Genomic DNA, 23,550 nt, shown 5'->3' on the forward strand with positions numbered 1-23,550 from the left:
TTCCGCTTCGGTTCTATTTTATGCATTATTTGGGCTTGGTATTTGTTATTGCGCGTTTCTCTTAGTCTTATGGCACGGCTGTGCCTTGAAGCTTCTACTTTATCACCGCGCTTTTCTTTGGCGCGCCGGGCATCTTCTCGGGCGTTTGCTAGGAGCATGCTTTGTTTGAGTCGTTTATTGTTCGTAACTATTTCTTTTTGTCTTATTAATGCTGCATATTCACAGGCTAAGTGTACTTAGCTGTGACGGTTACGGGTCTTCTCATGTGTGCATAACTTTAACCGAAAGTTTGTCTTTATGTTGATTTGTATCTGCTGAGCTGTTGATTTTCTGTTAATCGTCCATGACTCCCATGATTTTTATGGAAAAGCCTAATGTCTATACGGCACTCTTGTAATAAAAGGAAGTTGGTGCTGCATGTGTGTGGTGTAGTCTTCGCTTCAGCATGTCTCTCCACGATGGCGATGCTGTAGGACTGGAAGATATATTTCCAGCATGTGTAGAATTATTTGGTGATCCTAAACATCTTCACAAAAACAGCGCGTACGAAAGTGCGGATGGCAAGGGCACGCTGCATGCTATGATCCCGTCAATATAGTTGTTTGAAAATACACAGACCTACTATCGGTTAGCAAAAGACAAAAACCAACGCAAATTTGGCTGCGGCACAATGAAAGACATTTAAAACTAAAAAAAAAACCTCTCATTTACGGCAAACGTTATCACGACTGCGGCTTTCAAAACCACTGAAGGATTTCTGTGCTAGGACAGGCTTAGGCTTTTTTCTGGGCGCTGTACAAAGTGACACTGAAAGGCACGCACTAACGGTGTTACTGTTCCCTAGTCAAAGGTGATTCGGCCAAGTCCGGGAAATCAGCTTCGAAGGCGCAGCAAAGGTGTCTGCATTGGTGGAAGGGGTGGGTGGACAATTTTCAATTCTCAGAAAATAAGAATGGTTTAGCCGGGGCGAACACATGTGCATGTGCATGGAAGAAACACACGCCAGAAGTGGAAACGTTTTGCATTCCATACGTGAAAGGCGTGAGCGAGACGCTGGCACGCATTCTCGGTAAAGAAGGGTGCTAACAACGCACAGTCTATTGAGTGGCTTTACGACTACCACCATCGGACGCCTTCTCCCCCCCCCCCCCAAACGGCCGCCACCCAAAAGAAAGGGCCCAAGAGGTTGTATACCAAATGTCCTGCTCGGTCTTCCCGGAATCGTACATAGGGGAAACGAAGAACTTCGCCGAAATAATGAGGCAACACAAAGCGGACGTCCGACAAATGAACCGTGACCGCAGCGCTGCGGCCGAACACTGCGAGGCATGTGACCACCGAATGGACGTTGACGGCACTAATGTACTGGAAACCGAAGCTAACCCGCACAGGAGGCTTCTACTTGAGTCGTGGCACATCCAACAGACAGGTAAGAATGTTAATCGCTCCCTGGGGACACTTCCCGCTTCTTACATCCATGGTTTGCAGCCACTGACCCGGATGTCTTCAACACGAGGGCTTAAAAAGCCGAGGTTCGAACCATCCGAGGGTTTGTCGACAACCCGGCGCCGAGATGCGGCGATTTCCCTGTTAATCCCCGTCAGCAGGAAGCGTGCATGGCGAGGCAAGCGGGCGTAGACCGGCGAAGGCAAAGACCGAGCCAGAGGAAAGGAGCCAAGACGTTTTCCCGAAACCGCCCGCCCCCCTTCGCCCGTCTAAGGAAACCACCGCAGTGATAGCGTAGCATAGCGCATGGTCAGCGCGGACGCGGCAAGCAGACCCCGCGTCCAAGCCGCGATGGCGTCGAAGTCAGAGGATGGGGCATACCAACGGGTCCCGAGAAGCGGGCCTGCTTAACGAAACGCTGAAGCGTGTTCAGAGGCAGCAACGACAGGCTGGCGCCTCTTTCCAGATTTTGCGGGGACGCCTGTCAACAGTCGTCCCGAAGACGAGTAGTCTACTACTCGCAGCGGTAGCGATCGGTTGAATATCGGTAATTGGCGTAAAGCTGGGAGCCGCATGGGAATGTTTTGAAGTTTTTTCATATGTTTCTCTTTTTACCTTTTAAGGGAGAGAGTTTGAGTAATACTGTGGAAGAATGGGGCGTGGCACGTAAACCTGTTGGCCCAAGCATTTCGAGGGTTCATTCCCGGAATTACATTTTCTTATAGCAATTTAGATGTGCTGTGTATTTCAGGGAGAGGGTTTGAACCTTGCCGAAATTGGAGGGCGTGCCATGAAGTTTGTAAACCAATGATGGGTTAGTTTGCTGTTGATTGGGCGATGCAAGAGGTGGGCCGGGTTTCTAGGTCTTTAAAACCAGGGTCCGGAGCCATGGGAGATCGTTCTGAGCTAGATTTAGATCCCTTGCATCTTCGGCGGTGCCAATGAAGGAAGATTTTCCCTTAGCCAGTTCCATGTAACCGCCATCGCCCCCCATACACCTTGCCCTCGTCTCCCGCATCCTTTAAGCTCCTCAGGACCTGGCTGTCTCGCTACTGTCTGTCATCAGCTGCATCTGGTTAGCCAGTTCCCTGCGTCCATTGACTTTCTTCTGCTGAAGTTTTGATGTACCACCTGGTCGAGAGAGTCGTTGCCAAAACGGTAAGTAACAACCTTCCCAAGCCATTTCTTTAAGCACCTCGGTCCATGTTACGTTTTGTGTTTGTTTGCATGTCCTGATTACACAATTCAGGGCGGTCTGTAGAGCTTGTTGGTAACTTTTTTTTAATTCCTACAGCATGACAGGCGTAGAGCTTACATGCGTGTGCAATCACTGTGAATTTGGTTTGTGTGGAAGGATTGTCACGGAAATTCAGTGTGGGGTCATCGTTTCGATTAAAGAAGATAAGAGGCTTAGGCAGAATTCGACACAACCACTAGGTTGCGAACCAAACGCGCTCGAGGCCACAAGCACGCTTTGGTGTTTTGGGGAAAGGAAATGGCGCAGTATCTGTCTCGCATATCGGCGGACACCTGAACCGAGCCGTAAGGGAAGGGATAAAGGGGGGAGTGAAAGAAGAAAGGAAGAAAGAGGTGCCGTAGGGGAGGGCTCCGGAATAATTTCGACCAGCTGAGGTTCTTTAACATGCACTGAAATCGAACAGTACACGGACCACTAGCATTTCGCCTGCATCAAAATCCAAGCGCTCCATAACGATCGCAAAGTACAACATTGATGACTTGACTACACAACTCCTCATTGCGGCAGCACTATGAGCAGTACTTTTGAACAAAGAAAAGAAATCGCGCTGAAATTAAGAAATTTGGGGAACACTTAGCTCCGCCTTGTTGGTATGATGCTATAGCATTAACAGGTCTTTTCTGCGGCTTGGTGTCCTCTGCATATTTTGTATTCGAAATTTCAGGCTATTTCGCATGGTCTCATGACGTAACATTTAGCCCGGCGAGCAATGAGCACTCGACCGTATAACCAGCCAACAGCCACCCGCTAGTGCACCTCCCATCTCGGACATGTGACGGCGCTTGGTCATGTCACCAGGTATCGTAATCTAGTATCTTAACCCCGCTCAGCCACAGCGTTTAATGCCGGGATGCATGAGGCGTTTTTACGGCGTGAGGCCGGCGATTTTCACCCGATGGTGAGCGCCGCCACCAATGTGGACCTACCAGATAATTTTCGCACGTCGTCCGGCGACGGTTGATGAGGCGGCGGCTGACGCGAGCGAATAGGTGCGCAGAAAGCCCGCTCTTTTCCGATATGACTGCTTGCGCACGTCGCCGTCGACGAGGCCGCCATGGCCGACGAGCACGTGGCGACTTGGGGGGCGGGCATGGAAACGTGACTGTCTTGAAGATAAACGATTCATCAAGCATAGCATGTCTTTTTTTTATGGGGACATGAATTACTGTCGTATGAAAATGGGCGCGCGCGTTTCCTCAAGGCCGGTGGAAGAAAACCACGCGCGCAAAAAGCCTGTGTTGTCTCGAGCGTGTGGTTCTCGATATCTGGACATGTTCAAGCGGAGTAATGTGATGAAAAAAAAAATCCGAGGGATCTGGTTGCATGTTACATTCTCGAATTTCCTGTTTACATTATCCCTACGTCATAAGACAGGCCGGTGATCAGCCATGGAACTTAAAAGCTTCACATCCTGAGCCGGCCCTCGCCCTCCTAACCAAGCCAAACTTGCGACAAGCCAAGTGGGAGCTCCGCGTTTTTGCGCCACTGCATGCAATGGACTGTACCGTGGCGCGCGCGCGCACACCCACACACTCAGCCCAACACACACACACACACATGCAGAAAAAGGCAGTGAACTAGGGCGCCAGAAAGTCACGTGCATGCAGGTACAATTCCTATACAAGCGCATCCCGAAAATGGTTACACGTTTAAATGGTATTATTCAATAATTTGTACGCTGAGCAACCTGTCACCATACTTGTGTATAAATGCAGGAAACACATGTGTGCAAGCAGCCTAGGTAAAATGATCAGCGCCGTTCGTAAGTAGAAGGCAGCATATTTTCATTTTTGCGAAAGCATAGCAGCTCATAAGGAGGAAAATCAGGCGTTGTCCTCCCCAGAGGTTTGGAAAAACCACGTGACGTAATCAGAAAAAGAAAAATTAAGTTTCGTAAATAAAATACTTTCCGAAGTGGGCTCCGCACCCACGAAGGGAACCCGCCGCATTGGCTCAGTGGATAGGGCGCGATGTCAGTGCACGCTAAACATCCCCAGGTGGTCTAAATTATTCCAGAACCCTCCACTACGGCACCTTTTTCTTCTTTTTTTTCACTCCCTCCATTTTCCCCTTACGGCGCGGTTCAGGTGTCAGCCGATATGAAAGACAGATATTGCGCCATTTCCTTTCTCAAAAAACCAAATTTCAATTTTTACTTTCAAGGTTAGTTTCTAAAATTGGTTTTGAGGAAAGGAAATGGCGCAGCAACTGTCTCACATATATCGGTGGACGCTCGAACCACGCCGTGAGAGGACTGACCTCTGGCCCACTTGAAGGTCAAAACCGTAAGCACCGCGAAATCGTTACGAGGTAGCATAGTGAAGCTTTCGCATCAAAAGTGAAGGAAAATAATGTTGCCGGCCGTGGCAATTGCTATCTAATATCTTAACCACCCGAGCTGCAGCCGGCGGAGGAGAAAGGGAAATGATATCGAGGAGAATTATAAAGGGGAGCGATAGCAAGGAAGCACAGGATCGAGTATTCGGGTGTGGCTCAATCCCCGGTCCGCTTTCGAAGGGGGATGCCATTCACATACCTGGCTTAATATCTCATATGGGCCCTTGAGGCTTGGGTGTTACGCATATTTTTGAAAGTATGGCGGAGTGCTTGGCGTAACGCACTCTGGCACAGGTCAGCCCGGTATTGCACTGCCTCCGGGATTGGCCCGTGGCCTACGGGCTATTGCGCGCGCTTTTCTTCTGTCTCTTTGCTCCCATCTTTCACCTCCTACTATCAGCACGCAGGCAGCTGGGCGTGGCTCCGCATTGAGCCAGTAAGCAAGCCCGTGCTTTTCCTTTCGTCCTTCTGTCGACAACTCAACTCAACTCGAAAAAAGGAAGCACAGGGGCTCGAGCTGGGTTTGGGTATCGTCGCCTTTATCAACTTCCATTCGGGCGGCGTGAACTGATCAGCTTGGCTGGCCATTGCATTAGAGCAGCACGCCATCGCCGCAGCCGAACACCACGCTGCAAGCTTTCTCCTTCACAGCTCGTCAGTAGACTTAATTGTTGTCCGTAATTTTTTTCCCCGTTGCGAAAAAACTTGACAATTATGGTGAGTCAGGTTATAACTGCAACCTCTTTCGAAAAAATAAAAACACTGACGTGTAAACAAATGCGCAACACAAGGTTCTTACTGATGCTTGTACGGCCGCTCGTTCTGTTCTGTCACCAGTCATCAGATTTTCTGTGCAGCAAAACACCATTTACCATGAAGACACAGACCGTCCCACGGGGAAAAGTTGGGTGCAGCGCTAAAAAAATTCTATTCCACGCATTATGCTCTGGACTCACTGAGTGATAGCTGGGCCTTGGCACAATTCTGGAACGTTTAGCCATATCTTGTGTGATGTGCATATATACCGCCAGTAGTTTTTGACAAATGGCCCCTCAAAGTCGGACAAAGACGGGGCGTGTACACCGCTTCAACGCCAACCCGACTTCTTTCTTTTCTTGCACCGCAGTAAAGGAACAGACTAGGGGAGCCGCACAGTCAGCCCGTTTCGAACACGCTGGGTGGAAAAAAAAAACAGAAACGCGAAGGGTGCCCCCCTCCCGAGGAGCTTGGCTTGAGGGGAGGACACACAAAGCGGACAATGGGCGAAGCTTACTAGCGTCTCTCTCTCAAACCGGGAGGAAGAATGTAAGAGAAGGAGGAGGAGCTCAACTTCATACGGCCCGTGGTGGCGGCGTTGTGAACTAGGAGCGGATGAACCAGAATCTGGCCATGCAAGGAAAGGAAATTACGCCAGTATCTCGGAGTACTGTATTACTCCACAAGCCAGGCACAAAAGTAAACGAAAACAGATTTTTAATGTTTGGCTTCATCAAAGCCAGGTAGGAAAATTCTAAAGGTTATAACTTTTTTTCGCGTGATTAGCTTCTCGCTTACGCGACAAGAGAAGTGTTAACAACGGACTACGTTTTTGTCGTGGAGGAATTCTGTGCACCGGTCGTAAATGTGGGCGGAGCTTCACTGCGGAGAAGTTTGATGAGACTCTACATACCCCTCACGACGAGGCACTGTCAGTTATACCAAGAGTGACAGGGCGCTGGAAGAGCGGTTTTTGTTTTCACGAAAGCTGTATACTAATTGTGGGGTGCCCCTAACCGCGACAAAGGCATGGTTGTTTTGACCGCAAACCGTGTGTTCCCTGGCGCAGTGGAGGAGTGCCAGACCCGGTGGCGCACCATCCGGGACGCTTACCTCAAGCGCAAGAAGCGCCGACGCATCGACCCCAAGGGGCAGTGGAGCGTACTGGACCGGGAGCTCGGCTTCCTCGATCACTTCCTGAGGCCGCGAACGTGGGTGTTGTGTACAGGGCGCCAAAGAAAAAGGAGAAAATAGGTGCCGTAGTGGAGGGCTCCGGTCGAAATTATTACGGAGCCCTTCACTACGGCACCTCTTCCTTTCTTCTTTCACTCCCTCCTTTATCCCTTGCCTTACGGCGCGGTTCAGGCGTGCAGCGATATATGAGACAGATACTGATTCATTTCCTTTCCGCCAAAACCAATTATTATTATTATTATTATTACTATTAATATTATTATTAAATAATAATAATAATAATAAGACAGGACGACACCTGCCCGCCTTCGCGTCACAAGCACAACCTCGCGCGACTGCGACGTGTCTCAGCGGCCATTTAAGCGAGCGCCCGGTTTTACCAGGCTTTACTGTCCGCACAAAGCTGCACGAAGCGCGACTCGCTCAGACTCGCACTAGATCGCCGCGTTGCTGGGTGGCACACAACCGACTGCGTACGCCATGTCCATTTCGCGGACCGAGGGCGTCTGCGTCTGGGAGCAGTCGCGCTGTTTTCCTTTCGCCTGGTCCGAAAAGCGATGCTGACGAAGAGTAGTCGACAAGCCAGCCTGCACCACACCGTCCGTCTATTCTGCTAAGGCTTCACAAAGAGCGTATACCATCACATAAGTAACGTTTCGTGCTTCGGGATCAAGGGCAACCATTCTTTGCACCACAAATGGACGCATCATGTGCGGTGTCGACACCAGTGTCTCGAGGTGACGCAGTACCAATGCCCACTTGAGCCGGCGCTGGCGTGCGGTGGACACTTGTGTACACGATAGTACACGTCGTCATTAGCTCCCTTTCATTTCCAACCAGCAATGTCTTGCGTCTCTCGCGACCACCGTATATGCCAGCACATTTTGAGGTGGAATATTTTTTATCCTTTCTTTTGACGCTAAGTGGGCCACATGCTAAATGGAAACGGTTTATAATAAAGTCTGCACATCTTCAACCAAAAACTAATTTGAAACCCAACATTTCGAAGCCGGCTCGGCTCCTTCATTGGGGGTGGCTGGGGGCACTAGCTGGCGTCTTTAAGGATGAATGGAGGGGAGGAGATCAAAAGAACGAAAGCTGTGATGTGAAAGGCGTGGGGGAGGAAGGAGGTTAAGGCTGTGAGTCATGTTATTGCACTGTGGGCAGGCGGTCATTGGAGACTTTTCTTCTTTGAGTTGCAGAGCGAAGTCCCTGTGCATCATACTGGGGGGATGTTTCCTGTTGTGCGGTTGATGTTCGGGGTAGCTTGGATGTACTATAGGATTCGAATGGGAGCCTTTTTTATGGAAACGACACTGTGAGAGGGTTTCCTCTGAGATTCCGCTAACATCAGGCCGCGAACTGTCAGCTACCGCTCGCGCACCACCGCTGTGTGAATAAATGCAGTCCTCCGTCATTCTTGCAAGGGAACTGGACGTGTTCACGATGTAACGGGGAGCACAGACAACAGAGCTGATTACGGGAGGAAGTAAACAAGGGGCGGCGAGGAGTAGTCGGGTGGGCAGACGAGGTCAGGAACTGTAGGGGACATAGCGGGGCTGCACGGTTGATTGCAGATGAATGGAAGACGTCTTTACCTTGCAGTGGACAGGTCTGCGCCGATTAAGGTGGTGGTGACGACGAAGTGGAGGAGTCATTACCATCGGCACGTAAAATCGAAAAACGAAAACCATAACTAAAGAAAAAAAAACATTCGCTCGCCATGCGGCCAACGAGCATACAGAAGGCCATAAGTGATCTCGGGAGTTCACTTTTTTCCAAACCATTCTGAATAATAATAATAATAATTGGTTTTTTTGGGGGGAAAGGAAATGGCGCAGTATCTGTCTCATATATCGTTGGACACCTGAACCGCGCCGTAAGAGAAGGGATAAAGGAGGGAGTGAAAGATGAAAGGAAGAAGAGGTGCCGTAGTGGAGGGCTCCGGAATAATTTCGACCACCTGGGGATCTTTAACGTGCACTGACATCGCACAGCACATGGGCGCCTTAGCGTTTTTCCTCCATAAAAACGCAGCCGCCGCGGTCGGGTTCTGAACGTGGACTGCTTTTCACGAGCCGTCTTAGCACAGTGCGCAGAACCGCCGTAAATGCGCATGGGCGGCGAGCTAGTAGCGGAAGAAGTTAGATCGGCCAGCGGGCGAACTCGGAAGGTAGCAGTTAAGGGGTAAAAGCCGCTTTAACACCGCACTCTGCCAGCCCGAGTTTGAGTGCCTGCTACATCCTCGCTGCCACGTCTCTTCCTCGCAGGAGGCGCTGGGCGCTGAACGGGGCGGCCCGGGCGGTTTCTCCGGCCGAGGTCGCAATCGAACGCGAGCAGCCTGACGAAGACGACGAAATGCGTGAGGCTGCGGCGGCTGAGGCAGCAGCTGTGGCGGTGGCGCCAGCAGCACCAGCTCAACCCTGCCCTGTGGCCATGCGGCCGGCTGCCGTTCTGCCGCACCACCTGGCGGCGGGGGGCGCGGCGGCGCAGGAGTGCTCTTCGGACCCCGAGGAACTCTTTTGCCTCAGCCTAGCGGCGGACCTCAAGCGACTTCTGCCCCGCGAACGACACATGGCCAGGATGAAGATGCTGCAGACACTTCACGACTTGGAGTTTGGCGAGAACATCGGAGAGGCCGCGCTCGGAGAACCGTAGACGGTGCACGGCTTTGCGGAGGACAAGAAAGAAGGTGGCTTCAGCGAGCACCCCCATCATCAGCCGGCAGAAACTTGTAGCTTTCTTTTTGTTTTTTTTACTAGGAATGAAAATACATTGTCTGTTGGGTGGCACGCGCATGTCTCATCAATATAGCATTTGCTTTCAACACACTCTAAGCCAGTAACGACTGAAGTGTGCTACACCTTTCCTAACCTACACAAGTACCACATCATCTTTCCAGACAGATATGACAGCATCTGCCCCTGGTGTGGCGAAATTCCAACAACATATGTAACATGGGGCTGCTCCGATCCCAAGCCCCCGAACTAGACAAACATCACTCCGAGGAACAGTGGGAGTCTGCCCTGCTCAGCTCTGACTTGGCGACGCAGCGAAAGCTGATATCCCAAGCAAGAGCAACTGCGGTGGACATTGGGGTCCTGAAATAAGGACTGCACCCAAAATCTGTATTTTCGCGTCTCTATCCTACCTTTTTGGAATAAATGTTTTCTACTACTACTACTACTTGGTGACTTACAGGACTGATAGTCGAGTGCAACAGAGCGTGCACAGTCAGTTTCCCTTAGCAAGGAGCAATAATAATAAATTGTTTTTTGGAAAGGAAAGGGCGCAGTGTCATGTATCGTTGGACACCTGAACCACGCCGTAAGTGACGGGATAAAGGAGGGAGTGAACGAAGTAAGGAAAAATGAGGTGCAGCAGTGGAGTGCTCCGGAATAATTTCGATCACCTGCGGATCTTTAACGTGCTCTGACATCGCACAGCACATGGGCGCCTTAGCTTTTTGCCTCCATAAAAACGCAGCCGCCGCGGTCGGGCTCGAACCCGGGAACTCGACCGGGAACTCTAGTTAAACTCCTATAAACGATAATTTACATGTCCGCAGTACAGAGAAAAAAACAAACAAACTTGGATTGGGCCTTCCGCACGACCCGCAGCAACGAACATCGCAGAGAAAGAAGTCAGCATGGCGGCGCTGCGAGCGCATGCTGGCGGTGCCTGTGCACGTGCGGTTCCCGCGGCAGCTCATGGTGGCGCTGTGGTGGGCAGAGAGCTCTGTCAGTCACCGCCGGAAAGACGAGGAAGACGCTGGCACGCGGCTCCGAAGCCCGATCCCGACGACGACGATCAGTGCTCCGTTCCATCGGGTCCGCGCAATGGCCTCCTTCAACGAGAAGCTCGTCCAGGAGGTGAAGAAGCACACGCAGCTCTGGGACCAGCAGTCCAAGCTGCACAAGGAGGCCGGCTACCGGGAGGCTGCCTGGATGGACATCGCCGCCGCGCTGGCCGTGACCGGTGAGCCGCTGCATGCTGCGTTCACCGCACACACAGCCGGCCTCGCGCTCCGGTCTCGAACGCGTACGTGTCCGACGAGGTGCACTGCAACCTCGCAGCTGGCTTCGTCGCAGACACTTGGTGTGGACAGCGTCTTATACGGTGTAGCTGGCACCGTACGATGCGGAATCGGCCTCCTTTTACGTATTGCCGTGAGCCTTGAGCTTCCGTAGGCTCCTTTGGCGTGCTGATGGCACAGCTGATGGTGCCTATAGAAGGACGTGTCTTTTGGATGAGCGCGCGTTTCAGCTGTTCGCGTCATTGAGGATGCTGTGCCGGGAACGAGTGTCGTACCGATGATTGCGGGCTCATAGCCAGAGTGTCTTCGCGACTAGCTGCCGCGTAGAATTGCGTGGTCTCTGGTCCGTTGTCGACAGGCGTCCTAGTTGACGGTGCCTTAGATCCACGAGCTGCTGCATCTGGTCTAAACCTTCTGCTGCCACGTCAGGTCTGTACCTCGAAGACTGCTGGCTCTCTCGAAGCGATATTAGTATTTTGCTGCCACGTCCAGTACTGTGCCGGAAGCCTTTCCTCTCACGACTGCCCGTCGTCGCAATTAATCAGCCGTCGGTGGCTGGGGTACTAAAAGGCCTAGGCCAGGCACGTGTCCGTGGGCGTTGGGGGGGCCCGAGCAACTCCTCAATGTCAAGCACCTCCACCCTCTCCTTTCCGTTCTTGAGGCAGGGCCCTGTAAGAAGTCCCTTGGGCCCTCCCGAAAAAATTACTGGCTACGCGCCGGGCCTAGGCTACTTACTGTCAGGATTTACGTAACGTTCGTTATTTTCTTTCATTTGCGTTCGATTTTCTTGCAGCTATAGATATCTGAGGCAGCACCATCTTAAAAGGCACCGATTTCGCCGTCGGCCTCCCAATATGCCATAACCAAAAACCCGGTTACGGCGTTAGTGTGCTTAACACCAGAACGCAGGATCGAGCCTCGGTGCGGCGGCCTCGTTTCGTTGAATATGGTAGAAATTCCCGAGCCCTCCACTACGGAACCTTTTTTCCTTCATTCTCTTAGTCCCTCCTTTATCCTTTCCCTTACGGCGCGGTTTAGGGGTCCGCCAATATGTGAGAGAGATACTGTATCATTTCCTTTTCCCAAAAAATAATTACCCAATTTTCTCACCCGCCGCAGTGGCTCAGTGGTTAGAACGCTCATCTCCTGATTCGGAGTCCCCGAATTCGGACCCGACCGCGGCGGCTGCGTTTTTATGGAGGCAGAAGGCTAAGACGCCCGTGTGCTGTGCGTTGTCAGTGCACATTAAAGATCCCCAGGTGGTCGAAATTATTCCGGAGCCCTCCAATACGGCACCTCTTTCTTCCAGATACTGCGCCATATACTTTCCCCAAAATCTAAATATTATTATCAGTAGCAGTTGTAGTACTATTAATAATTTTCTCACATATCTCGGTGGACACCCGAACGGCGCCCGTAAGCGAAAGAAAATGAAATGAAAAAAAAATGGTTTCAAGGAAAGGAAAATACGCCTGCATCACATATCTCGGAGTACCACTTGCCAGCCACAAACGAATCAGTTTTTTTATGCTTGACTTTATTAAACAAGCCAGGTATGAAAATTCTAGAGCTTATAACTTTTTTTTGCGATTAGCTTCTTGTTTATGTGAGAAGTGTTAACGGACTACGGTTTTGTCGTGGAGGAATTCTTTGCACCGGTCGTAAATGTGGGCGGAGCTTCACTGCGGAGAAGTTTGATGAGACTATACATACCCCTCACGACGAGGCACTGTCAGTTATACCAAGAGTGACAGGGCGGTGGAAGAGCGGTTTTTGTTTTCACGAAAGCTGTATACTAATTGTGGGGTGCCCCTAACCGCGACAAAGGCATGGTTGTTTTGACCGGAAACCGTGTGTTCCCTAGCGCAGTGGAGGAGTGCCAGACCCTGTGGCGCACCCTCCGGGACACGTACCTCAAGCGCAAGAAGCGCCGGCGCGCCGGCGCCAACGGGCAGTGGAACGTGCTGGAGCGTGATCTCGGCTTCCTCGATGACTTCCTGAGGCCGCGAACGTGAGTGTTGTGTACAGAGCGTGAAAGAAGAAAGGAGGAAATAGGTGCCGTAGTGGAGGGCTCCGGTCGAAATTATTGCAGAGCCCTTCACTACAACACCTCTTTCATCCTTTCTTCTTTCACTCCCTGTCTGTCTGTTGTTGCCAGTTAGAGAGAAAAGGAAAGTGCACAGGCCTGCTCAATGACTCTAGCCGAGCCACAATCGCTACCTCGTGCAGATAGTAGGGGAGTTGAAAGATGGGATAGAAAGACAGGATAGTAAAGACGCGCTAAAGACAAGGCCGATCCCGGAGGTAGTGGAATACCGGGCCAACCGATGGCGGGAGTGAAGCATCCTTCAAACTCTCCGCCACATTTCCAAAAATAAGTCCAATTGGACCCGTAACAGATACTCTACTGGGGCCGGACTTTCACTCCCTCCTTTATCCCTTCCCTTACGGCGCGGTTCAGGCGTGCAGCGATATATGAGACAGATACTGATTCATTTCTTTTCTGCCAAAACCATTTATTATCATTATTATTAATACAGGAAGACACCTGCCCGCCTTCGCGTCACAAGCACAACCTCGCGTGACTGCGACGTGGCCCAGCGGCTACTTAAGCGAGCGCCCGGTTTTGCCATGCTTTACCGTCCGCACAAAGCTGCGCGACTCGCACTAGATCGCCGCGATGCTGGGTGGCACGCAACCCACTGCGTACGGCATGTCCATTTCGCGGACCCAGGGGGTCTGTGTCTGGGAAAATTAATAATAATAATTCACGAGGCGTCTCAGGCTTTTCACGAGGCGTCTCAGCACAGTGCACAGAACCGCCGTAAATGAGCATAAGCTGTGGGCGGCTGGCGGAAGGAAATTAGATTGGCCAACGGGCGAACTCGGAAGTTAGCGGTTACGGGGTAAAAGCCACTATAACACCGCACTCTGTCAGCCCGAGTTTGAGTGCCTCATACACCCTCGCTGCCACGCCTCTTTCCTTTTTCCCTCGCAGGAGGCGCTCGACGCTGAACGCGGCGGCCCCGGCCGATGTGGAAGTCAAACAGGAGCAGCCCGGCGAAGACGCCGAAACGCGCGAGGCAGCGGTGGCTGCGGCAGCAGCACCACCTCAGCCCTGGCATCTGGCCATGCGGCCGGCTGCCGTGATGCCGGATCGCCTGGCGGCAGGGGGCGCGGCGGCGCAGGAGCTCTCCTCGGACCCCGAGGAGTTCTTCTGCCTCAGCTTGGCGGCGCACCTCAAGAGACTTGTGCCCCGCGAACGAAGCATCGCCAGGATGAAGATGCTGGAGACACTGCACAACTTGGAGTTTGGCGACAACATCGGAGAGGCCGCGCTCGGAGAACCCTAAGCAATGCACATTACGGAGGACGAGAAAGAAGCCGGCTTCAGCGAGCACCCACTCATCAGCCGGCAGAAACCTGCACCTTTTTTGTTTTTGTTTGACTAGGAATGAAAATACATTGGCTGTTGAGTTGCACGCGTATGTCTCATCACTACAGCATTTGCTTTCAACACATTACAAACCAGAATGGAGTGAAGTGAGCTACTTGGTGAGATTCGAGGACTGACAGCTGAGTGCAACCGAGAGTGCACAGTCAGTTGCCCTCAGCGAGGAATAAACAAGCTCGATACTTCGAAAGCAAGCGATTGTAAAGTATAAGTAAAGCCGAAAGTTGGGCGAGTTGGTGAACGTTCATGATTAAAATGCAGCGCAAATAAAACACGACAGACAGAAATGACGACGCAGACAAGCGCTAGTCTGCGTCAAGCTGTCTTTCGTGTTTATTTGCGCTATATTCTACGTCATGTCGAACTCTAGCTTTCGTCAGCGTGCCAAGGTAGCTCATCTCATCAGTTTTATGGCGCATCACGTCTGTTCAGACAAAGATCATGCGCTACTAAAGGTCACTGCATTAATGCGCTCAGCACGGTTAGCTGATGAAGGTCAAGCCTGTGGAAACCTGTTTCCCCCCTCCATTTCGATGCGGCCCATCTTCATCGTCGGCCGTCGGGGACGGGCAGCACGGGTTGGGCGAGGAGGGAAGTCTCCCTCATGGGGCAAAGGGAACGGCGACGGGAGCGCCACCTCGTAGGTGGCGCTCTTCGGGATCATCGGGATCCGGCCAGCGTTACGAGCGGTTGGAGCCGCACGCTCTAGTCACCGTCCGCGGCAGGCGCACGGGGATCCGTCGTGCCTTGCCGCTGGACTTCTGGTTCCAGGCAGCGAAGCGAGTGCATCAAACGCGCGCTCTGGTCGCATTCCCCAGCAAATGCTAGGGAATTGTTTTGCCTCAAGCATGCGGCGCGCACGGGAAATCCCGGCCGCCATTGTCGGCGCATACAAATGTTCGCTGCCGATGCCTCCGAAGTCGCACCCCTGCCCCAGCCGGTAAGTCGGAAGTCCTTCTTACGTTGCCTTCTACTTCCCAGGATGCCTCGATGTTTTGTAGCTAGCTGGCCCGCTCTGTGTATTAATTGCAAGTGTAATAAATAGCATATGACTGTTCACGCTTTGTCGTCCCTTCCCTTTGTTTCTCTCGAGCACGAACCCCTCCGCGGTTAGCGAGCGGGAATGCTGCATCCGCGGAGTGGGAGTGCGGGGCGGGGCGGAAGGCTGTTCCCCCCAGATATTTCCACAAGCCAGCCCGCGTAGTATTGCACGCTGGCGGGTATAGCCGTGCATCAAAAGAAGCAAAGGGAGAGCGCGACAAAGCAGCGGAAACTGGCTGTTTGGTGCGTACGAAAACAACGGGATAAAAAGATGCTGGCAGACAACGCAGGCGCTGCTACACAACTAAGAGTATGTGTAGGCACGTGCAAGTACAGAAAAAGGGGGAAACAAAAGAAGGATGTTTAAAAAGTCAGCTAGAAGAAGAAGGAAAAGGCAGATCACGGAGCGGGGCACATATTAGAATAGGTACCAGCCAGCATGCGCCTGTATTGGCACCTGAAGCCGAAAATCTAATAATAATTGTTTTTTGGGGAAAGGAAATGGCGCAGTATCTGTCATATACCGTTGGACACCTGAACCACGCCGTATACTGGAAGGCATAAAAGAGGGAGTGAAAGAAGAAAGGAAGAAAGAGGTGCCGTAGTGGAGGGCTCCGGAATAAATTCGACCACCTGGGGATCTTTAACGCGCACTGACATCGCAGAGCACATGGGCGCCTTAGCGTTTTTCCTCCATAAAAACGCAGCCGCAGAAAAATTTAAAATTCGATTTTTGTGGTCATGCTGGCAGTAAAATTTTATTGAATGCCCTGGGGTGGGTTTTAGAGAAGAGTGGAGGATTTCACCACTCCCTTGCCTGGGTGGTAGTCCTCATTCCGGGACAACATTGGTGGTAGCAGCTGCCCGCTCTCTTTCGACCAGAGCCCTCTGGGACTCCAGGTCCAAGAAGCCGGACAAGGTCGCCTTCCAGACCTGCCTCGTTGGCTGATTTACTCTCTTTATTTGCGGATTTTCCAGGCAGGCCCATACCATATGATATGCGTCTCCCCACATCTCACAAAACTTACAGTACACCGAAAAAGTTGGGTCTAAGCGTTTTAGAATCGCACGGCTCAGAAACGACCCCGTTTGCAGCCATCTGCGGTGTCGTTCCTCAGCTCTATGCAGGCCCTGGCGGGCTCTGGGAACGTCTGCCTACTGAGGCGCAGATGTGTTGTAATGCCTGCATATGTGGTAAGCGGATTCGGTACAGGAGTCCCGACAGAGTCTGGGAATGGCGCAGTGTGTCTCACATATCGGCGGACACCTTAACAGCGCCGTAAGGGAACGGATAAAGGAGGAACTGAGAGAAGGGAAGGAAGAGAGTGCTGCCGTAGTGGAGGACATCGGAATAATTTCGACCAGCTGGGGATCTTTAACGTGCGCTGACACCACGATGCAATGTCAGATTTCGAAGGGCGGAAAAATGTCTTACAACAATATTACGAATTTCCATTTTTATCGAAATAACTCGTGGCTGTTCTACACATCATTAAATCTGGCTTTAACTGTGTAATTCCTTCGCAATAAATTTAACTAGCAATCTATATGTCAAAACTGGCGCGTCCACATCCCGCTACGGACGTTACGGTTGTTCGTTTACGCGAGCATTACTGAGCAGCGAGAATGAAACCATCAACCACTGAAGAGCGCGCAGGGACGGACAGACGTTGCAACGACGCGTTCAAAATAGCGCTTCCCACTACGTCCCCTAAGCCCACTTTCCACTAGCTGTTTGCGATGGCTCAGTGGTTATCGTGTTCGGTTGCTGCCCCGAAAGACGCGGGTTCGATCCCGGCCGCGGCGGTCGTATTTAGATGGAGGCAAACTTTTCGAGGCCCGTGTACTGTGCGTTGTCATTGCACGTTAAAGGACCCCAGGTGGTCGAAATTTCCGGAGCCCTTCACTACGACGTCCCTCGAAGCCTGAGTCGCTTTGTAACGTTAAACTCACATAAACGATTAAGTACAGCCGCGGTCAAAAATACGCGGCCCACGGCTACGGCGCAAGGAGCGGCTGCGGGGCCGCACCACGACGCTGCTACCTGCGTCCGGCGCTCACAGCGAGGGTCCAGAGTGACGACAAAGCTTCGCCCTCACTCTCCCCTGAGCACGCCACACGGCTGATGAATGTCAAGTGCAGCGTTCAGCCGTTTCGCGGCTGACGGTTAGTACGAAAGAGGGCTCTGCAAAGCGTGCTGCGTGTGACTTTCAGCGCCTACTCGAATATCTCGTCTTCGTTAAGCACAGATCGGCTACGGCAGGCGTGCGTTCGGCAGTTCGACTAAGTGCGTCTGCCTGCGAAGCGTCCGAGTTCGATTCGCATTCCATAGTTACGCGCGCCTCGCGTCCGTATACGCCGCGCTCCAGTGCCCGGCGCTTGGTCGAGTTAACCCTAATTACTAGCTGGAGCTCGCTGCTTTAAAATCATTAATTTAAAGCTAAAACATCAAAGCACGTTCCTGCTGCAATGAAATTACGAGTAACAAACTACCAGAAACAAAACAGGGCTTCACTGAGTTCACAGACCTGGGTTTGACGCAAAAATAGCTTGTTCTGCCCTATTTCTTGAGCACCGTAATGCCCGTGCTCCAAGGCTCACCACGCATGGGCGCGCGGGGCATACGAGAGCGAAGCAGTATCGATGTGGCAACGGCGAACCGCGCGCAATCCCCTTCATTACGCGTCTGGCAAACGGCGCAAAGCGGAGACGCGCCCCTTCATACTGACAGTCAGCCGCGAAACAGCCGAACGCCGCACTTGACATTTATCAGCCGTGTGGCGGGCTCAGGGTAGAGTGAGGGCGAAGCTTTGTCGTCACAGTGGCTGCATTCCAATACTCTAGACGTCTAACAAGACGTCTAGTGTGACGTCTAAGAACCCGTCTACATGTCCATGTGTTGGAACTTGTCTACTGCACACGCCGCCTCGTGGTATAATAATGTAACTAAAGCTTATAAACAGTTGTACTATAATTTTTCTCAAACTGAGCAATAACGATCATTAAAAACGTGTTTTCAACAAGTTTGCACATTTTTTCTGCAATCACTTTGCGCGTAAACCGGACTGGTGGATGCGCCTATCGGTCAGTCTACTTGTAGCAGACGGGGCTGCTCTCCGAAGACGACGCTAAAGAGAGATACGGTTAATCTTTTGTTATTGATGCTAAATTGTACATGCTCCTCGAACGTGCTCGTCCAGACGGTCCTGAAAACATAAGAAAGGATACGAAAGACTGTAATCAATATACGCGAAATGCGATACGGCTAATATACACCGCAACAGAAAAACGCACGCGTGCCATTAAACCTGCTGTCTGCCGTGCGTGGCACTCGGAGACGGCGAGAAACCTATAGACAGCAGCGAGCTTTAATCCTGCAAAGACTGAAATCAATTCGCAACATGCCGATGTGTTTTTTCTGAGACTATAGAGATAAAAAAGTATGTACGCAAAAGAGTTGATGCAACTAACTAATACAGCAACAGAACATATTTTTTTAACCGTCACGCTAGCCGTCTTAACGCCCGTCGAGGAACCCAACGACAGCGACGAGTATTAATCTCTAAAATAAAGGTGCTAATTAAGATCCGGCATCGTCAGATGCCCAATCACGTAAACAGACCTACAGCGTCCGCTGCTGTAGCAAAGCTCTCAACTGCACGATTTTCTCCTGCGTGATTCACTGCTAGGAATCGCACGTCCACGGAGATTAATTAGCCACTAGTTTGCGTACCAAACAACATAATGGAATGACTCACATTTTTCCTTTCCTATACTCCGGGTACAGTCCGACGCCTGCAAGAGCACGACTCGCTCATCAGCGTACATCAGCCATCTTTAGACAGCAAGTTAGCCTGCATCGATGTAGACTTCGACGAAGCAGTCATCTTAGACGGCTTCGTGAGAAATGGAACGCGTCCCAAGATGGCGGCTGTCCGGCTGGACGTCTAAGTAGCCATCTACTTGGGAGTATTAGAACGCAGCCTCTGAGCAGCTTCGCAGCGAGCGCCGTACGGAGGTAGCAGCGCCGCGGTGCGGCCCGCAGCCGCTCCTTGTACAGGAGCCGTGGGCCGCGTATTTTTGATCGCGGCTGTACGTGTCCACAGACTCCACACGAAGGCTTGGATTGGACTTTCCGCACGACCGGCACAAACGAACGCCGCAGAGAAAAGTCAGCATGGCGGCGCTGCATGCGCACGTGCGGTATCCCGCGGGAGCTCGTGGTGGCGCTGTGGTGGGCACCGCTGTCTCAGTCGCCACTGCAAAAGACGAGGAAGACGCTGGCACGCGGCTCCGAAGCCCGAGCCCGACGACAACGATCAGTGTTCCGTTCCATCGGGTCCGCGCAATGGCCTCATTCAACGAGAAGCTCGTCCAGGAGGTGAAGAAGCACACGCAGCTCTGGGACCAGCACTCCAGGCTGCACAAGAAGGCCGGCTACCGGGAGGCCGCCTGGATGGAAATCGCCGCCGCGCTGGCCGTGACCGGTGAGCCGCTGCATGCTGCGTTCACCGCACACACAGCCGGCCTCGCGCTCCGGTCTCGAACGCGTACGTGTCCGACGAGGTGCACTGCAACCTCGCAGCTGGCTTCGTCGCAGACACTTGGTGTGGACCGCGTCTTATACGGTGTAGCTGGCACCGTACGATGCGGAATCGGCCTCCTTTTACGTATTGCCGTGAGCCTTGAGCTTCCGTAGGCTCCTTTGGCGTGCTGATGGCACAGCTGATGGTGCCTATAGAAGGACGTGTCTTTTGGATGAGCGCGCGTTTCAGCTGTTCGCGTCATTGAGGATGCTTTGCCGGGAACGAGTGTCGTACCGATGATTGCGGGCTCATAGCCAGAGTGTCTTCGCGACTAGCTGCCGCGTAGAATTGCGTGGTCTCTGGTCCGTTGTCGACAGGCGTCCTAGTTGACGGTGCCTTAGATCCACGAGCTGCTGCATCTGGTCTGAACCTTCTGCTGCCACGTCAGGTCTGTACCTCGAAGACTGCTGGCTCTCTCGAAGCGATATTAGTATTTTGCTGCCGCGTCCAGTACTGTGCCGGAAGCCTTTCCTCTCACGACTGCCCGTCGTCGCAATTAATCTGCCGTCGGTGGCTGGGGTACTAAAAGGCCTAGGCCAGGCACGTGTCCGGGGGCGTTGGGGGGGCCCGATCAACTCCTCAATGTCAAGCACCTCCACCCTCTCCTTTCCGTTCTTGAGGCAGGGCCCTGTAAGAAGTTCCTTGGGCCCTCCCGAAAAAATTACTGGCTACGTGCCGGGCCTAGGCTACTTACTGTCAGGATAACGTAACGTTCGTTATTTTCTTTCATTTGCGTTCGGTTTTCTTACAGCTATAGATATGTGAGGCAGCACCATCTTAAAAGGCACCGATTTCGCCGTCGGCCTCCCAATATGCCATAACCAAATACCCGGTTACGGCGTTAGTGTGCTTAACACCAGAACGCAGGATCGAACCTCGGTGCGGCGGCCGCGTTTCGTTGAATATTGGAGAAATTCCCGAGCCCTCCACTACGGAACCTTTTTTCCTTCATTCTCTTAGTCCCTCCTTTATCCTTTCCCTTACGGCACGGTTTAGGGGTCCGCCAATATGTGAGAGAGATACTGTATCATTTCCTTTTCCCAAAAAATAATTACCCAATTTTCTCACCCGCCGCAGTGGCTCAGTGGTTAGAACGCTCATCTCCTGATCCGGAGTCCCCGAATTCGGACCCGACCGCGGCGGCTGCGTTTTATGGAGGCAGAAGGCTAAGACGCCCGTGTGCTGTGCGTTGTCAGTGCACATTAAAGATCCCCAGGTGGTCGAAATTATTCCGAAGCCCTCCAATACGGCACCTCTTTCTTCCAGATATTGCGCCATATACTTTCCCCAAAATCTAAATATTATTATTATCAGTAGCAGTAGTAGTACTATTAATAATTTTCTCACATATCTCGGTGGACACCCGAACGGCGCCCGTAAGCGAAAGAAAATGAAATGAAAAAAAAAATGGTTTCAAGGAAAGGAAAATACGCCTGTATCACATATCTCGGAGTACCACTTGCCAGCCACAAACGAATCAGTTTTTTATGTTTGACTTTATTAAACAAGCCAGGTATGAAAATTCTAGAGCTTATAACTTTTTTTTGCGATTAGCTTCTTGTTTATGTGAGAAGTGTTAACGGACGACGGTTTTGTCGTGGAGGAATTCTTTTCACCGGTCGTAAATGTGGGCGGAGCTTCACTGCGGAGAAGTTTGATGAGACTGTACATACCCCTCACGACGAGGCACTGTCAGTTATACCAAGAGCAACAGGGCGCTGGAAGAGCGGTTTTTGTTTTCACGAAAGCTGTATACTAATTGTGGGGTGCCCCTAACCGCGACAAAGGCATGGTTGTTTTGACCGGAAACCGTGTGTTCCCTGGCGCAGTGGAGGAGTGCCAGACCCGGTGGCGCACCCTCCGGGACACGTACCTCAAGCGCAAGAAGCGCCGGCGCGCCGGCGCCAACGGGCAGTGGAGCGTGCTGGAGCGTGATCTCGGCTTCCTCGATGACTTCCTGAGGCCGCGAACGTGAGTGTTGTGTACAGAGCGTGAAAGAAGAAAGGAGGAAATAGGTGCCGTAGTGGAGGGCTCCGGTCGAAATTATTCCGGAGCCCTTCACTACGGCACCTCTTTCTTCCTTTCTTCCTTCACTCCGTGTCTGTCTGTTGTTGCCAGTTAGAGAGAAAAGGAAAGTGCACAGGCCTGCTCAATGACTCTAGCCGAGCCACAATCGCTACCTCGTGCAGATAGTAGGGGAGTTGAAAGATGGGATAGAAAGACAGGATAGTAAAGACGCGCTAAAGACAAGGCCGATCCCGGAGGTAGTGGAATACCGGGCCAACCGATGGCGGGAGTGAAGCATCCTTCAAACTCTCCGCCACATTTCCAAAAATAAGTCCAATTGGACCCGTAACAGATACTCTACTGGGGCCAGACTTTCACTCCCTCCTTTATCCCTTCCCTTACGGCGCGGTTCAGGCGTGCAGCGATATATGAGACAGATACTGATTCATTTCTTTTCTGCCAAAACCATTTATTATCATTATTATTAATACAGGAAGACACCTGCCCGCCTTCGCGTCACAAGCACAACCTCGCGTGACTGCGACGTGGCCCAGCGGCTACTTAAGCGAGCGCCCGGTTTTGCCATGCTTTACCGTCCGCACAAAGCTGCGCGACTCGCACTAGATCGCCGCGATGCTGGGTGGCACGCAACCCACTGCGTACGGCATGTCCATTTCGCGGACCCAGGGGGTCTGTGTCTGGGAAAATTAATAATAATAATTCACGAGGCGTCTCAGGCTTTTCACGAGGCGTCTCAGCACAGTGCACAGAACCGCCGTAAATGGGCATAAGCTGTGGGCGGCTGGCGGAAGGAAATTAGATTGGCCAACGGGCGAACTCGGAAGTTAGCGGTTACGGGGTAAAAGCCACTATAACACCGCACTCTGTCAGCCCGAGTTTGAGTGCCTCATACACCCTCGCTGCCACGCCTCTTTCCCTTTTCCCTCGCAGGAGGCGCTCGACGCTGAACGCGGCGGCCCCGGCCGATGTGGAAGTCAAACAGGAGCAGCCCGGCGAAGACGCCGAAACGCGCGAGGCAGCGGTGGCTGCGGCAGCAGCACCACCTCAGCCCTGGCCTCTGGCCATGCGGCCGGCTGCCGTGATGCCGGATCGCCTGGCGGCAGGGGGCGCGGCGGCGCAGGAGCTCTCCTCGGACCCCGAGGAGTTCTTCTGCCTCAGCTTGGCGGCGCACCTCAAGAGACTTGTGCCCCGCGAACGAAGCATCGCCAGGATGAAGATGCTGGAGACACTGCACAACTTGGAGTTTGGCGACAACATCGGAGAGGCCGCGCTCGGAGAACCCTAAGCAATGCACATTACGGAGGACGAGAAAGAAGCCGGCTTCAGCGAGCACCCACTCATCAGCCGGCAGAAACCTGCACCTTTTTTGTTTTTGTTTGACTAGGAATGAAAATACATTGGCTGTTGAGTTGCA

At 52.3% G+C, this 23,550-nt stretch overlaps 3 protein-coding genes across 3 annotated transcripts in view; all 3 read left to right on the top strand.

Annotated features, from left to right (window-relative positions):
* The window catches only part of LOC144115586 (uncharacterized), a 57,842-nt gene extending 43,333 nt beyond the window's left edge, over positions 1–14,509 (top strand). Inside the window, exons 6-8 of the mRNA XM_077650008.1 lie at positions 10,612–10,969; positions 12,897–13,038; positions 14,026–14,509. Of these exons, the coding sequence (XP_077506134.1) occupies positions 10,612–10,969; positions 12,897–13,038; positions 14,026–14,380 (855 nt within the window). The 3' untranslated portion in view covers positions 14,381–14,509. The remainder of the gene's footprint in view (positions 1–10,611; positions 10,970–12,896; positions 13,039–14,025) is intronic.
* LOC144116477 (uncharacterized) lies at positions 6,827–9,783 on the top strand. Its single transcript, XM_077651198.1, has 2 exons — positions 6,827–7,008; positions 9,262–9,783. The coding sequence occupies exons 1-2, from the start codon at positions 6,827–6,829 to the stop codon at positions 9,647–9,649; spliced, it is 570 nt and encodes a 189-aa protein (XP_077507324.1). The 3' UTR covers positions 9,650–9,783.
* Positions 14,510–19,743: 5,234 nt separating the features above from the next.
* Positions 19,744–23,550, top strand: LOC144115587 (uncharacterized). Its single transcript, XM_077650009.1, has 3 exons — positions 19,744–20,009; positions 21,938–22,079; positions 23,067–23,550. The coding sequence occupies exons 1-3, from the start codon at positions 19,871–19,873 to the stop codon at positions 23,419–23,421; spliced, it is 636 nt and encodes a 211-aa protein (XP_077506135.1). The 5' UTR covers positions 19,744–19,870; the 3' UTR covers positions 23,422–23,550.

Source organism: Amblyomma americanum, chromosome 1, assembly GCF_052857255.1.
Source record: "Amblyomma americanum isolate KBUSLIRL-KWMA chromosome 1, ASM5285725v1, whole genome shotgun sequence".
In the NCBI taxonomy this organism is placed as follows: Eukaryota; Metazoa; Arthropoda; class Arachnida; order Ixodida; family Ixodidae; genus Amblyomma; species Amblyomma americanum.